This window comes from Nicrophorus vespilloides, unplaced genomic scaffold (assembly GCF_001412225.1).
Source record: "Nicrophorus vespilloides isolate i.1.1-1 unplaced genomic scaffold, Nicve_v1.0, whole genome shotgun sequence".
NCBI lineage: Eukaryota > Metazoa > Arthropoda > Insecta > Coleoptera > Silphidae > Nicrophorus > Nicrophorus vespilloides.
Window position 1 is genome coordinate 55,284 of NW_017098848.1, and position 14,816 is coordinate 70,099.

General features: G+C 36.8%; 1 protein-coding gene across 1 annotated transcript; it reads right to left on the reverse strand.

The window, feature by feature from the left end:
* Positions 1-212: 212 nt before the first annotated feature.
* Positions 213-14,395, reverse strand: LOC108563355 (serine protease nudel-like). The gene is made up of 19 exons (XM_017922007.1): positions 14,258-14,395; positions 14,082-14,201; positions 11,029-13,294; positions 10,763-10,977; positions 9,924-10,212; positions 9,448-9,852; positions 9,065-9,363; positions 7,975-8,250; positions 7,438-7,918; positions 7,176-7,345; positions 6,039-6,155; positions 4,910-5,393; positions 4,663-4,851; positions 4,431-4,581; positions 3,082-3,247; positions 2,823-2,999; positions 2,521-2,758; positions 623-727; positions 213-558 (listed from the first exon to the last, which is right to left on the reverse strand). The coding sequence occupies exons 1-19, from the start codon at positions 14,379-14,381 to the stop codon at positions 237-239; spliced, it is 6,594 nt and encodes a 2,197-aa protein (XP_017777496.1). The 5' UTR covers positions 14,382-14,395; the 3' UTR covers positions 213-236.
* Positions 14,396-14,816: the final 421 nt, after the last annotated feature.

The following is a 14,816-nucleotide window of genomic DNA, read 5'->3' on the forward strand; positions in this document are numbered from 1 at the left end:
ATGATGTAAAAAAGAAGGAAATTAAGAAGTTTTTATTTTAAACAATATAAATATTGAGTCTTCTTAAATAAATGTAGAATACTTCATATCTTTTTGCAAGTAAATGGAAATTATATTTCTACCTGAATAAGTCTACCAAAAGCTAACGCAAATAGGTTATTTGTTTTGAATTAGAAAAGGGTTTTATATAAATAAATATGTACAAACAAATATAAAGATACTGTAGTGATTTATTTCTAAAGACATTCAATGAATAACCGGTGACAGCTGGGGTCCGGCACGAACGTGACGAACGGTTCGCTTCCGGTGCGCATCGCCAATTTGACTTTAGCGCTTCCGGCCATCCGGTGTATCCAAAAGAAATTGAACCGATCGATCAGCGGTCTGCTAGCTGTCCCATCGATCGAGCTCGTATTCGTATGCAGGTAGGAAGCGCTGCTTCCGGTGAATCCAAGAGTACCACAGATGCCCTCCAGTTCGCTGGTGGTCAAGTGTTCCGGAAAACATCCGGGATGCCAAACACCGCGAGTTCGCGTCAGAACCTCTCCGGCATTTGAACTGTGGTATAGAAAAATAAAAGCATTAATAGGAGTTCCTACTCGGATCTTTTGTACGATCATACTTGTCTTTGAGCGGTTGCAGCGACACGCACTGATGTTCATCTTCGCCGTCGGGACAATCCTTGTATCCGTCGCACACCATGTCATTAGATATACAATACGGTGTCCTGGAATCATTTCATAGAAGTTATTATCTCTCATTATCTTGACAGCATCGCGCCAGTAACGATAAACAAATTATAACTGTGATCTCCATGCACTATTAGCGTGCAACGAATCATTCCGTCTTGATTTTCTTTTTAATTAGTTTAAGCAACGGGTACGGAATCGATCCTTCCTCCGGCCTAATTGATCCTCGTTAGAGCCGCCATCTACCGGAACCGATCGCAATAGTTACGTGCGAGTTTTATTTCACCGATGGCCATAACTGCTTATTGTAAAGTTCCGCAATTTGAGGGTGCGAAAATTATCGTAAACACAATGAAGAAACGACATTTAGCGCATCAATTAGCCGATTATAAGCGGAGTTTGTGTTCTGAACAATGGGTCATTTGTCATCCTCGTGAAGGCGATTGTGCTCATAAACTAAGTTCCCGATCTATATAAACCTTTCATTAAGTTCGAAGCTTTATATAGCCTCGAGATAAAGTTGTATTGCTTTTGTCTTCAATTAATTGCAAGTTTACAACTAAATTTACAAAAACAGTACTAAATAAGTATTTTAAAACAATCAGGAATCATTATAATTGATAAATTTTTTGAGCGAATAACTAATGTTATTGAAATTTTAATCTAAGAAACATTTTCATTTAAAAAATATAATTATACTTTCCATCATTAAAAAAAGTATATAATTTGCTTGAGAAATCAAAGATTTTTTATAATTTGCTGAGATATTTAGTATACAATGAAACGAAATTTTAGAAGATTATGTTGAAAAATGATAACAACTAATGATTTCACTTTGTATGCAAGTTTATTTAATTTTCTTTGTTCGATCAAGCTTTTTATTTTCTTTGGAAGGAACGTAGTATTTTACCTATGAGATATGACTGTAAGTGTATTGAAATGTTTCGACTGAATGGTACGTATTCAACAAGAGAATATACGAGGGAGTACAAAAAAAAACATTGAGAGAAATACCAATAAATACCTGAATAGGCACAAACATCCTAGCTATATACTTTCTCGACAATAACTTTTCGCATCGCATCGTCACTAAGATCTTCATAATTGAAGAAAAATATTATTTGTATATATTCTTAATATCATTGGATAGTTGAAAATGATTACATACTTAATATTATTTTGTCTACCGTTATTATTTATATTATTCTGATAAAAATAGCTTTAAAAAATAATTTAAATGATTTATTATTAAAAATAAAAGTAATTATTATTATGTTACTGTAATATTAATAAATGTATTTGCTCGAACCATTTATTTATAAATGACCATCAACTGCAAAGTTATTCATGTATACAATTGTGTAAATTCATATGATGTTAAGCTTGTTACTTTGGCAAATCATCATCGTTATACATGAGTGCCATTCAACTGTATTCAAAGTTATCAAAGAGTATCGGTCTGATCGCCTCAAGTTGTTGTAAACAGTATTTTTTGAAATTGAATAATTAAAAATATTTATTGAAACAATTATACAATATTATAAATAATTAAAGACACAAACATGTATAATTAAAACATGAATTATGTTGTAATTGAATAATATAAGAAGATATAAAACTAATTTATCATTTAAAATGTATACAATGATTCATATTTATTAACTTTATATTGTGTAAAATGATTTATAGTATTGTATTATTGTAATAACTGCGGAAATATCTAGACTGCTTCTAAATTAATCTAGGCTTAATTCATGATAATGTACTTATTGAGGTGTATACAAGAGTTAATGTTTCTAAAATATAAAAAAATCTTCAAGAAGATACTCACAAACCACATTTAAATTGTCCTGCAGTACATCTACAGATTTCTTTATCTTCATCGCTCCTATCCAGACAGTTCCTTGCTCCATCGCAGATTTTAGAAGGATCTGCCAAACGTAGGTAAGCCTGACAGGTACATCTGTCAGGTTCATCGGAACCATCGCCGCAGTCATCCTTCTGGTCGCAGAATACAGATTTCTGTACGCACTTTCCATTGGCGCAACGCATCTCACCCAAGTTGCAAACTAGAAGCACCAGTTCCTCCATTCACACACTGAGGCGCTACAGAAAACTAGAACCTATACTCACGACAAGTGTCCGTAAGATGGCACTGCCTGGCCGTATCCTCGCAAACTTCCGCTGTTTCGTCTTCGGCATCCCGACAATCAGGAATCCTGTTACACAGCTTATCCGGTCCGATGCACTTGCCCAATTTGCATCTGAAACCGGTGCAGGACGGGGGCTCGACTGCGAAGGTGGCACGTTCTGGTAATTTCAACAAAACAAACGAGACAGAATAAAATGAAAAATTGCCCGAAGCCCGGATAGTTTGCTTTTTTAGATTTACTTAGATACTGGTGTATTAACCGTTTGATGTTGGATAAACTTGGGAAGGAGGTTGTTTTCGTGAAGCCGCAATCTCCGCGCACTTCTTCGAAGACCGCCGCTGGGTAGAATCCGTGGCCCGAGTCGCACACTATGCATCCGCTCCAGGGATTTTTGTAATTGTCCACCTTCAATGATATGATCACATTTCATATTTTCTTTCATGACATGCCGCGACTAACAATGTATTCGTTACATTTTCACAGAAGCTATTCCGTTTATCATTCTATTGAAAGCAGTCAAACGTGATACAAGATTTAGTTTGATCAAGAAGATACTCCAGTGTTCGCAATTAATATTATTGATATATGACGTTCTGCATCGTAAACAACGTATCTTTTCTGATTGATCATCGACTGTGTATATTGAGATTTGTTGCTTTTAAAATACCTGCATTTTTTCCTAACAACATTTAAAAATTTATAATTATAAATTCAAAATTAGTTACTTTATAAATACTTATAAGAACCTATTCATTATACTGTATTTATTAATATTGTGAATATATTAAAGACATTCGTGTAAACATGAATGTAAGTAGTTCAAAGAATAATCATTGAATCTTAAAGTTTTTACCAAGTAATATATACAGTGGAACCTGTATAATTGTAAGAAAAATGACTCGTAAAATTGAACGCTTACTACACGAGTAAAAATTTGGAAATTTTGTTACGGATTATGCTCGTTAAGTGAGATTCCACTGTAATTATATAGAAAGCCCCGTGTTTACGTGATTTTTCGTTCCACGTAGATTTTTCTTACGCGAATAATATAGTCTGAAATAAAAAGTATGGTAAAAAGGTTGCCTACTTACTGTGCATTGAATTGATACCGTTGATAAGTTCGATTGGTTTTAAATAATGAATGTTTAAATATATGCATTATTATAAGCAAGTACAATAGGTTGTTTTTATAAAAGGTTCACGGAAAAAAATGGGCTACGTTAAATTTCATTAATTAATTTCATGTATAAAAAATACCACCTATATTATGTTCTAATTTACACGTAAAAAACTGGTACCACGTAAATTCAGGGACACCTGTATTTTATACTCGATTATTTCAAGTACATGAACTAAATATTCCTTGTATTTATATAATATCCAAAGAAACTTGTAACTAATATTTTTTTTATATTAGACATAATAGAATTTCAAAAGTAAACTGAATAATATGGATAAAATCTTGATCAATAGAAACCTTTTGTCCTTATGTGAAATAATGTATGTGAATAAATTGCTTTGTATATGTGAATTTGAAAATGTCTTGGGGTAAAGAGGTAATAAAGATTTGTAGTGGAATATAGCGTACTTTACATTCAGGCGGCGGAACGTCTAATCGCTTGAAGCATCTCGAACCAGTCGTACAATTTTGGACAGGCTTCAATAAAACAGCTTTGGCGGTCAGATTAAGATCGGAGCCCATCGCGACGCAGGTTTCCTTATACCGCACGAAATCGCTCCTAAAAAAGGGGGATGGATAGATGAAGTGTAAGTGTAATATGCGAATGCCGATTTCAGTTTTTCGAGATTTCTGCGCTTACTTTCGTTGGAAGTGCAACGGTCGCACGTATCTGGTGAAGGTGAGTTTTTCACGGAGCTTCAGAAGAACTACATCGCTCTGGCCGACCCTAAGAGACTCGCCAACAGCGATGATCTGCTCGTGGGGTCCTCCGACGACGAAATGACCCCTGCCGGCACCCAGTAACACGGCTACGTAGTTCTGATCCAATCTGGAAATAACGATTTGTCAAGTAGAATAAAAGTAATACACTTAACGCAGAGACTCACTTGAGGATCCCAGGGAAACAATTAACAGATGTTAGTATCCAGTCGATGTCGAGGACTGCCCCAGTGCATTTGTAATCGCCGTTAGCATAAACTGCGGCGTTCCAGGGCGAATTGTGGATGTCGTTCGCAACGTTCAGTTGATCTTCCGTTCCAATTTCATTTGCGCTTATCGTCACATTAGAACACTTTACGTACAAACCCGTGCAGGAGGTGGTGCTGTTGGCGGTAGCTTCCGTTTCCGGGCGTTCGCCTGCTCCGGCAATTGGCAAGGGTCCATCGGCCACGACCATCTGCAAGTACTTGTCGTAATCGGCGAAGCCCAACGTTACGCAAACGTCCGCCGCTATTCTTCCCTCGATGCCCGTGAAATTACCGCACACCGGGGTCCAATTTCCAACGCGATTAAAGGCCAGAACACCTTTTATGTTCAGCTCGGGTCGGAGGTCAGCGTCCAGCACCATCCTATGTTTATCGCTCAGGGCAACTACAGACAAAACGTAGAATTATAGCTGTGCACCTCTCAAATCAGGGCCTCACGCAATTACGGGGCTCCAGAACAGAAATTGCCATGTATTTACCAAAATGAATGCATTCCGAACAACGGTGTACTAATACCCAGGACTACCAACGATTACCAATATTAGTAACACTAACATAAAACTAGATATTAGACAATAAAGACGGTATTTGGATTTATAATATATTATAGAAATGGCTATACCTCTTGAAGCAACGTGACTACAATTATTCATGTTACTTTCTGTTTTCTCCTGATCATGAAGATCAATTTTAACATTGGTTCAAGTTTTCTTAAAGTAAAGTTTTAAATAAATTTTCTGTTTTTTGAATGAATTTTGATTACGTTTTAATGTAACAATATATATATATAATTTCTTGCAACTTTTTTTAATATCTTTAATAATTATTTTTCTTTATCTTTATTAAAAAAATAATCAATGAAATCTCCTTTGATAAAGAAATACAATATCTTGAATTAAATAATGTTAGTAGTATTTCAATTTCATGTCGAATTTTTACTAAAAGCTTTCAGCTTTCACAAATATAATAATATAATAATTTCTAAATATACTTATCGTAACTTGAAAGTTCATAAAAAAGATATACTTACAACAATCCCATTCGTCTTCATTTTGCGGACAATCGACAGTGTTGTCGCACCTCTTCTCGAGCGGTATGCAAATCCTGCTGAGCCGGCAGTAAAACTCTCCATCTGACGCGCAGTTCCCTGAAACAGTTCATTTTCATCGCGAATTGATTAAGTGTAAAGCCTCTCTTTATTAGCGTTAATTCACGCCGACTTATACTCGCGGCCGCCGCATGTTTCGCGCGGAATTCGAATTTTATGGATTCGCGCGCTCGCGGCGAACCAGAAACACAGCTCGTCGAAACTAATTAAAATTTACTTTGCATTCTTTGAAATGGAAACCGAGCCGCTTTCCAGAAAAAGCAACTATAAATAAAAAAGTGAAAATGAAACCACAAAGTTTTATGTACTTTTTTCACGAATATGTGACGAGTTACTGCTATATTATATACAATGTTCCAATCAAATTGTAATTATTAATGGATTGGATTATGAGAATATATAATTTTATAATAATTGCTTATTTCAGTTCTGTAATATGCGTCCCATGTATAATTTGCTGATGGTTTTAATGAGCTAATTATTTCCAGCAGTTATAAATTAAATGTTTTACTACCAAACTGAATTATTTCTAAAGTAAGAATCAAAATATCCTTTAATATAAATAAATAACCTTTAATTTAAACTTAAAGTTGTCTAGATTGGTCTTATTGATTCTATTAGACAGGTACAGTTAGAACAGTGTCTGCCAAATCATTATCAGGATCAGAAAATTTAGTCCTTTTAATTTTGTTGGAATTTTTATTTGGTGTGTCGCGAAACAATTTAATTCTCGCCCAGTATGTCGCGAGGTAAAAAAGATTTGCAGATGATAAGTTAGAGTAGTAGAACTAGAAGGCATTTTCAATCACAAATTAAATTCAAATTAGATTACTACACGATTTTGTATTTTATCCAAATTGTTAAATTAATTGTTTCTTAATTATAAAATTTTCAAGGTATAATAAGTAAAATGTGTTCCCTTCATTTTAATTTATTTTGTGGTCGTTCCAATTTTATATTATCCGAACTTTGGAAATATATTTTTATATTCGATATTTTGGAATGGAAATAGTGTACGCGATTTTACTTTTAGCTTAATGAAAGATGAAGTTGACTAACCGCAATTGCTTTCATCGGATAGGTCTTTGCAATCGGTAACTCCATCGCAGATGGCCTCGGGATGGGTATTTTTCAAGTAATCCGAGCAAGTGCAGAACTCCTCATCGGTGCCGTCCTGGCAATCGATTACTTTATCGCACTTCTTCGCCAGCGGTATGATCTCGAGCATCCTGTAGAAGAGACAGAGAGAGAAAAGAGCGGACAGTCAGCAGTCAGTAGTAGTATATAGATCATAGATCTACGATGATCAGCAGAAGCTAACCTGGTGCACAAGAAGCGACCATCCTGCAAAGGATCGCGGACCGCTTTCACGGAAGATTCATCTAGCCGCTGCAGCGAAGCAGTAGTGTTACTTATGAACTCGTTCCGATCAGATAGGCCGGCCGGACTTGCAAATGAGGTGTCATCCTTTACAGAAGCCAAGCCATTCACCGGATCCGTTATTGGTGTGTTTTCCATTTGGAACGCCGTCGGGGCGATGCTATCTCCGATCGGAGAAGTCACTTCCACGCTGGCGTTTTCTCCGTTAGATCTAGATAGGTCGTCCAGCATCATGTGTCGCACGGCGTGCTTGAACAGCGACGAAATAGAATTACGCTTGGCGCAGTCCACCTCATCATCACCATACAAACAGTCCACGATCTTATCGCATCGTCTCTTCTTTGGTATGCACTTGTTTATCCTTTTGCAAACATAGCCGGGACAATGGTACAATGGTTTTCTTTGCGGCAACATATCGTCCTCTGAAATTTAGCGAATTACAACAATAACACCATACAAATCGCTCGATGGATTTTACTAGCGTGCTCGTATATCCAATTCCTGTACAGTGCAATTCTGGTGTATACTCCAGGTTCGTTTGGTCTGGCGCATCCTTCACCATGTGATACCACTCCTGCTAGGTACCATTGGTTCGGAATGTTCGGGTTCCTGCAGAGGAAAGGACCACCACTGTCTCCCTGGCAAGCGTCCCGACCTCCTTCAAGCAACCCGGCGCATATTTCGTGACCATCTTCGTCTTCTTTATGCTTGCAGATAGGCAGAACAGGAACTTCAACTTCCCTCATATGATCAGCTGCAATATAGTTAGTTAGTTAGTACTAAATATACCTTAATACAAAAAAACATCACTTTTAATTGTATGAAATGGCAACCTTCAGATATATTAATGAATGATCAATTAAGATTTTTTTGAAAATTTGAAATTTAAAACAAAGACTATTTTGAATTATATTCAACTAAGATATATATCTAAGGTATGAAAGGAAAAGTTTAATGTTCATAATAACGAGGAAAATCAAACGCCTAGTATAGTACCAATTAGTCAGATGACAAAATACGATATTGAGACCAAAAAGAAATATCTAATGGAGTGGGATCGATAAGAAATATTTGGTCGCAAAAATAGAACCGTAATCATTAAAGGCAAATATATTCATGAATTTCGTATTACTGAAAGCACTGTCTTCCAATTATATCTGATTCGGCTACATTACATATGCGTAATCACAAGGATGTCATTTATAAAAATCAGACAAAGTCATCGAAATACTTTAGACATTCAAATAAAAGGTTATAAGGAATCGATGGAGCTACATATTCAAAACTGACATAGAAATACAGTGATACCTATTGGGTTGGGAACATAATTCATTCCAGAAACGCTAATTAAAACCAGGATTATTAAATCGCGTCTAAGAACAATTGTTACTGGAAGAGAATTTTTCCAATCTTTAATACTAAACAAACAGTAAATTATTTACCGATTCAAACGAAACAGCGTTAAATGAATTAAAATATAGTAAATAAAATAATTGAGTACACCGCGTTAATCAAGAAAGCGCTAAATGAGGTCTTATTGTATATACATTATCATTAATAATATTTACGATCAATTCCATGTTCAACGGTGGCACCCCATCCAACGGCGGTGCAAATCGTTCCAGGAATAGGTCCTTTGTCGTAGTTCTGCCCCGCCGTGAATTCTGTTGGTAAACATATTGGCCTCACGTAGCGATTGAACTTAACCGGTGCATTAAGCCTCATCAACGCCAAGTCATTCTTCAGATTGGCCCTGTCGTAGTCGGCGTGCGGGATAACGTGCGAGGCAAATCTTGTTTGCTGCATCGGGGAGTACGAGAAACGTCTCAGCATTCCCAGCTCGATCTCGTAATAGTACTGCCAATACCTGAAGAAGAATAAGAATAACAACAACAACATGAACATCGTGTCAATTGAAGTCGCCAGAAGGCAGCGACAACTATCCTCTTACTTCTCCACACAATGGGAGGCCGTTATTAACCACGTGTCGCTGATGAGAACACCTCCGCAGTGGAAGGCGCCGTTCTTGTAAATGGAGACGACCCATGGCCAGGCAGCCGGCTGACATGCTCTTCCTCCGACTACCCTCCCATCTCCCACGATGGTTTCGCTCTCGTTCAGAGCCCTTGCAGGCCGGAAACGAGCTGCTATTTCCTCGGCGCTCGTGTCCACCTCCTCCTGCCTATAAGGATTCATTGTTACACTTCGCATTCCACAAGTTGGCTGCGGGCATTCCACGTAAACGGCCCTGTCCGCCACGCAGCTCGCAACAATATCAATTTGCTCCTCCGGCAGTGCATTTGCATAAGAACCTTTGTACTCGTAATTGATTGGGATCATGTGCGTTAGCGGCGGTCTGAAAAACGAACGACGAAAACACGAACGTCAGGTGAAACTGGTGGATAAATATACTGGGATATATCTTACAGCGTGTTGGGACCGGCCGAATTCCTGCAAACTTGAACAGCCCACGTTTCCGAATTCGAGCAGGCCGGATACCATCTTCCCTTGAAGTTCTTATGCAAGAAACCAGCTGTCGTGGAAACTTTAAAAATATCTTCGGAACTCTCAACCTCGTTGAGCAGCACGATACAATCTTGCTCGTCCTTTCCGGTTGGACAATTCGCAAAACCATCGCATCTTTGACTCAAAGGAATACAAGTTGCAGGACGATGTTGCGTCCAATCGTCGCAACTAAATGAATCTGGAGTACATCCTAAATATGATAAATATATTTAGTATACTTGTCAGTGATACTAGACCACATTTTCCAACATCAAGATACTTAATTCATTTAAAATTTACTAATAATCATATTCATCTAATATGTAACATATTAAATATTACATGAAAACACATAAAAAAATTGAAGAAAGTTATTTGAGAAAAACTACATCATTTAAATTACAATTGGATGGTAATTGGTATTATTGAAGATTTATAAATGGATTTTCATTTAATTCATCAAACTATATATTTGTAAGCTTGTTTTAAGTAATTATGATAAACAAAATTTATTGTAAAATAATATACAAAGAACTATTGACCGACCGTTCTGACTCAGCATTCTGAAAGAGCTAAAGCTTAAGCAGTGTATGCAACTCAAACTATCTAAAAATGTAACTTGTTCTGTATATATAATAAAACATTTAAAAGGCCGCCCGTTCTGAACTATTCTATAAAATAGAATGGATTGCTGATTTCTCTTAAATATCAACAAAAAACATATAGTTTGTGAAAGTATGATAATAATATGAATAAATTACCAAAGCAGCCAATTTCATCTTCCCCATTTGGACAATCCAAATATCCATCACACAGTCTGAAAGGAGCTATCCTGGATTTACAGTTGCAATAGACTTCATCACTTCCGTCGGGGCAGTGGACTTCTCCATCGCATATCTTTTCAATTTTGATGCATTTAGAGTTGTCAGCGCACATCTCCTGTCCAAAAGCGCAATTATCCGAAGCTCTAGTACCTCTAATGAAAACATACAATATAGCACATAAATGCTGTAGTAAGAAAACTTACTTATTTATTGAAGTTAATATCTGGAAATCAGCATTTCTCACTTCAACTCCGGGCATTCCGGCAACATGATTAGTTTGTTGTTGAATAGGATTACAAACGAAATATTGGCCACCTGGGCCGGATGTTGAAATACCTGTGTTTGCACCCATCATGTTACCATTAGTGAGAATGGCGCTATAAGTTGGAGACATGTAACTGTATTGTGGATTAATGACGTACGGATTTGGTTGGTTTCGAGATAGAGAAATCGGAATCAATTGAGCGTATTTAGGGTCATAGGAGAACGGAACTTGCTGCTGCATGATTGGCAAGGAAGAACCCAAAGGCGGTGAATACGACGGAACGCATTGCCTTTGATTAGCAAAGTTAAGATTGGCGGAATTCTGTTGATTAATCTGATCATCTCCTCCTGGTGAAAACTGACCCATCTTATTATCAGCGCTGATTCTCAGTGTTGAATCCATGAACGACGTATTTTGCTTTTCTTTAAGTAATTTTGGATTGATGGCTGCTACAATATCCGACGAGTTTTGTGAATTCAATGATTGATTGACGTTGGTTTGTTTTGTATTAATTTTAGGTGATACCCTCTCTGAAAGGTCAAATTGAAAATGGGATGAGAGATTTGTGTCATCCCCAGATTCAACTTTTTGTTTTACTCCTTCAGAGAGGTCCTGCTGAAAAAACTGCGGGCCATTTCCTAAGTTTGGTTCAGTTTTTTCGGGTTTTTTGTTAGGAACGTTCTGGTTTAAATTCATCTTTGGTTTAATATTTTCTGAAATGTCTGTTTGAAAGTACGATGGAAAATGCGGACTAACTCCTAAATTCGGATTATAATCTCCATTCTTTAAAGGAAGATTAGGTTCTATCGGCATTTCGATGTCGCCATTTTTATTATGTGTCGTTTTAATCCGTTCGACGCTACCTGGAGGAAAGTATCCTATCATTTTTGGAGGAGCGCCCAAATTAGAGTCAGGTACAGGTTCATCTGGTATCTCTATTACTTGACCTTTATTCTCCTCTAATTTTGGATGTATCCTTTCTTCATTTGCAGGCGGAAAGAATCCCGGGAAGCTAGGATGTTCCATCCGCACATTTTCGTCATGTCTAAAAAGCTCCTGGTTTGGAGGATTTATGGTAAACTCTAATGGTTCTTGCGGTGGATCCATCCGACTTTGTCCATGAAATTGCATTGATTTGGAATGAGTGGGAGTGTGGAAATTGTGCGGCTCCTGTGGCGGAAATTCATTATGTTGCACTGTTTGTATAATCTGGCTTTGAACGAAGCTCGGATTTTTGTGAAAATTACTACCACCATGAAATTCAGGTCTGTTATGTTGAAAGTGGTTTGGAGGAAAATGATTTGCAGGTGGGAATTGGTGCAGGATTTGCTGAACCTGTCTTTTCTTCCTAGAATCAAGAAGCTTCATTTCATCTTCCTCTAACCTCTTTAAAAAGTCAACAGCTTGTCGTATTTGTGGATTTTCATTTGGAAAATTTTGATCAGGGAAAAAAGGAATAATTTTCTTGGAATTAATTGAAACGGATTCATCACTGAGAGATGATGCCTTAACATTGGATGGATTTGCAAAAAACGGTTCTATCCTATCAATATTCTCCTTGTTAACTCTTAATAATTTATTGTTCTCCTCGTGAATAATTTTTGGTATATTCAAATCATCGATAAACTTTAAGTTTTCATCTTCTAATCTTCTTAAAAAATCAATGGCATCGTGCACTTGGACATTAACATTACTTGTATCATCACGTTCATTGGGTTGTTCAACAACAATAGGAGAACTTTTTATAATCTCTTTATTTTCCACATTCTCAATTTCTTCAGTTTGACGCTTTTGGATTGGAGATGTTACATTGATCGAGGTGTTATACAATGACAGTTTAACATTGTCATCGTGAATGGTTGGTACCTTAAAATCGTCGATTGTGCTCTGAGCTTTAAGGATTGAACCGATGGACTTTTTATTTAGAAATTTGGGGAACATATCATCGTCGAACAGATCATAGTAGTAATCATCGTCTAGCAGCAAGACGTTCGTTTCTATGAATTTTGCTTCATGTTCTGCCACGGCCTGCAGAACTTGTGGAATTGAGCAGTCTTGAAGGATTATTTCATTTTTATTCTCCGTCAGATAAGAGCAACAATCCTCAAGACTCTCGGTTAATTTGCATCGTTGCAGTTTGTCGCGATAATAAGCCACTAACTGATTAAAGTTTTCAGTTTCGTAGCGAGCGCGCAGTTGATTACCTGAAAATTAATTATTTTATAATTTTATTTCTATTTAGGACCTATAATTTTATAATTAATGCTAATTAATGAAAATCAGCTAGAATTAGTATTATATATTAGATGCATAAATAATAAGTTTGCAGTCATTTTTACCGGACCGCTACTACATGATTTAGGTCCAAATTTACTTAATGTACTATTTACGTATTTTTTTATATTTATGTTTTAAATGTTAACAAGTCCGCGAAATATTTCTTATATTTTCATTGGATCGTAGACGAAAAAGTTGATGAGTGCTGGTCTAGGTAGTTTATACAAAAACTAGGTAATTTCTGTCGGGAAATTTTTATAATTACAAATTCAACAACAGCATAGCTCGTAACATATGCAATAATTACAATGCTAAATGTAGATTCATATTTTTTTATTAATTAAGTTCCGTATTTCCGCAAGTATAAGGTGCAACCTATCTTGACAAAAAAAATCTAAAAGCTGGTTGCTTCTTATATTGTGGTGGTATAAGTATATAATATCATTTAAATTAGGTTATGTTGGAATATGCTATATTTGTAAAAATATAATAGAATTTTTATTTTACAGTTTGCTCACTGAACTATTATACTCAAACTACACATATTGAAATATATAACAAAATAAAGAAAAAGGAGTTTATTAAAGTAATCGATTGCACGTCTACAATATAATTTGAATTTAACTCCAAAATTCGATTTTGAATTTAGAATAAACTGAAATTAAATAAATCTATATCTAAGTTACAAAATAATATCATTGATGTTTTCCTTACCTTTATTGGTGATCAACAAGAATAGGATGGTGGCAGCCAAGCCAATCGAGGCCAAAATAAAGAAAACTTTGAAGACCCTCTTTTTCATTGACTTGGGATCGTACTTTTTGAAATTAGAGTCTGTCGAAGAATCGTTAAATATTCTTCTATTTATTGTGTCGTTATGATTTACTTACCGGAGCATCCGCTGATCTGAGACAGCCGCCTGAGATCAACGTCGGTCATCCCTTCCGGCTCCTGGAACCTCTTCGGGCTCGGGGACTTCTCGCACGAAAACTTAACGGTTTTACCGTTGACCATTGGATTGGATGTGTGCGATTACCAACGGAAACGAAATAGAAATCGCGTGCGTTTCCCATTCGACGAGAAATGCCGAATCATCTGGAGCCGTCATTTAATGCCGCGGCATTATGTTTTCCCGCTGCGGTCAGCGCGAATTCGTCCGTAATGAGGCCGTAATCATATTGCACAGTTTTTTTTTTCATTTCCCAGTTCCTTTACATTTCCATTTCGCATTTGCCAAATCCCACGTGGAATCTGTGCAATGGGAATGAGTAATGATTGCGAAAATTCCCGTGACAAGTGTAATGCGCTTGTAATGTTTTCGAGGGAGGAACGCCACGTTCGATTTTCACAGTTGATTCCATTGTCTCTCTCCGTGTCTACGCAAAATCCGGACCCCCCTCGTCCCGTGCTTTTGGGGGGCGGTCGGCTTTTGATGTTCGCCTCGCATAA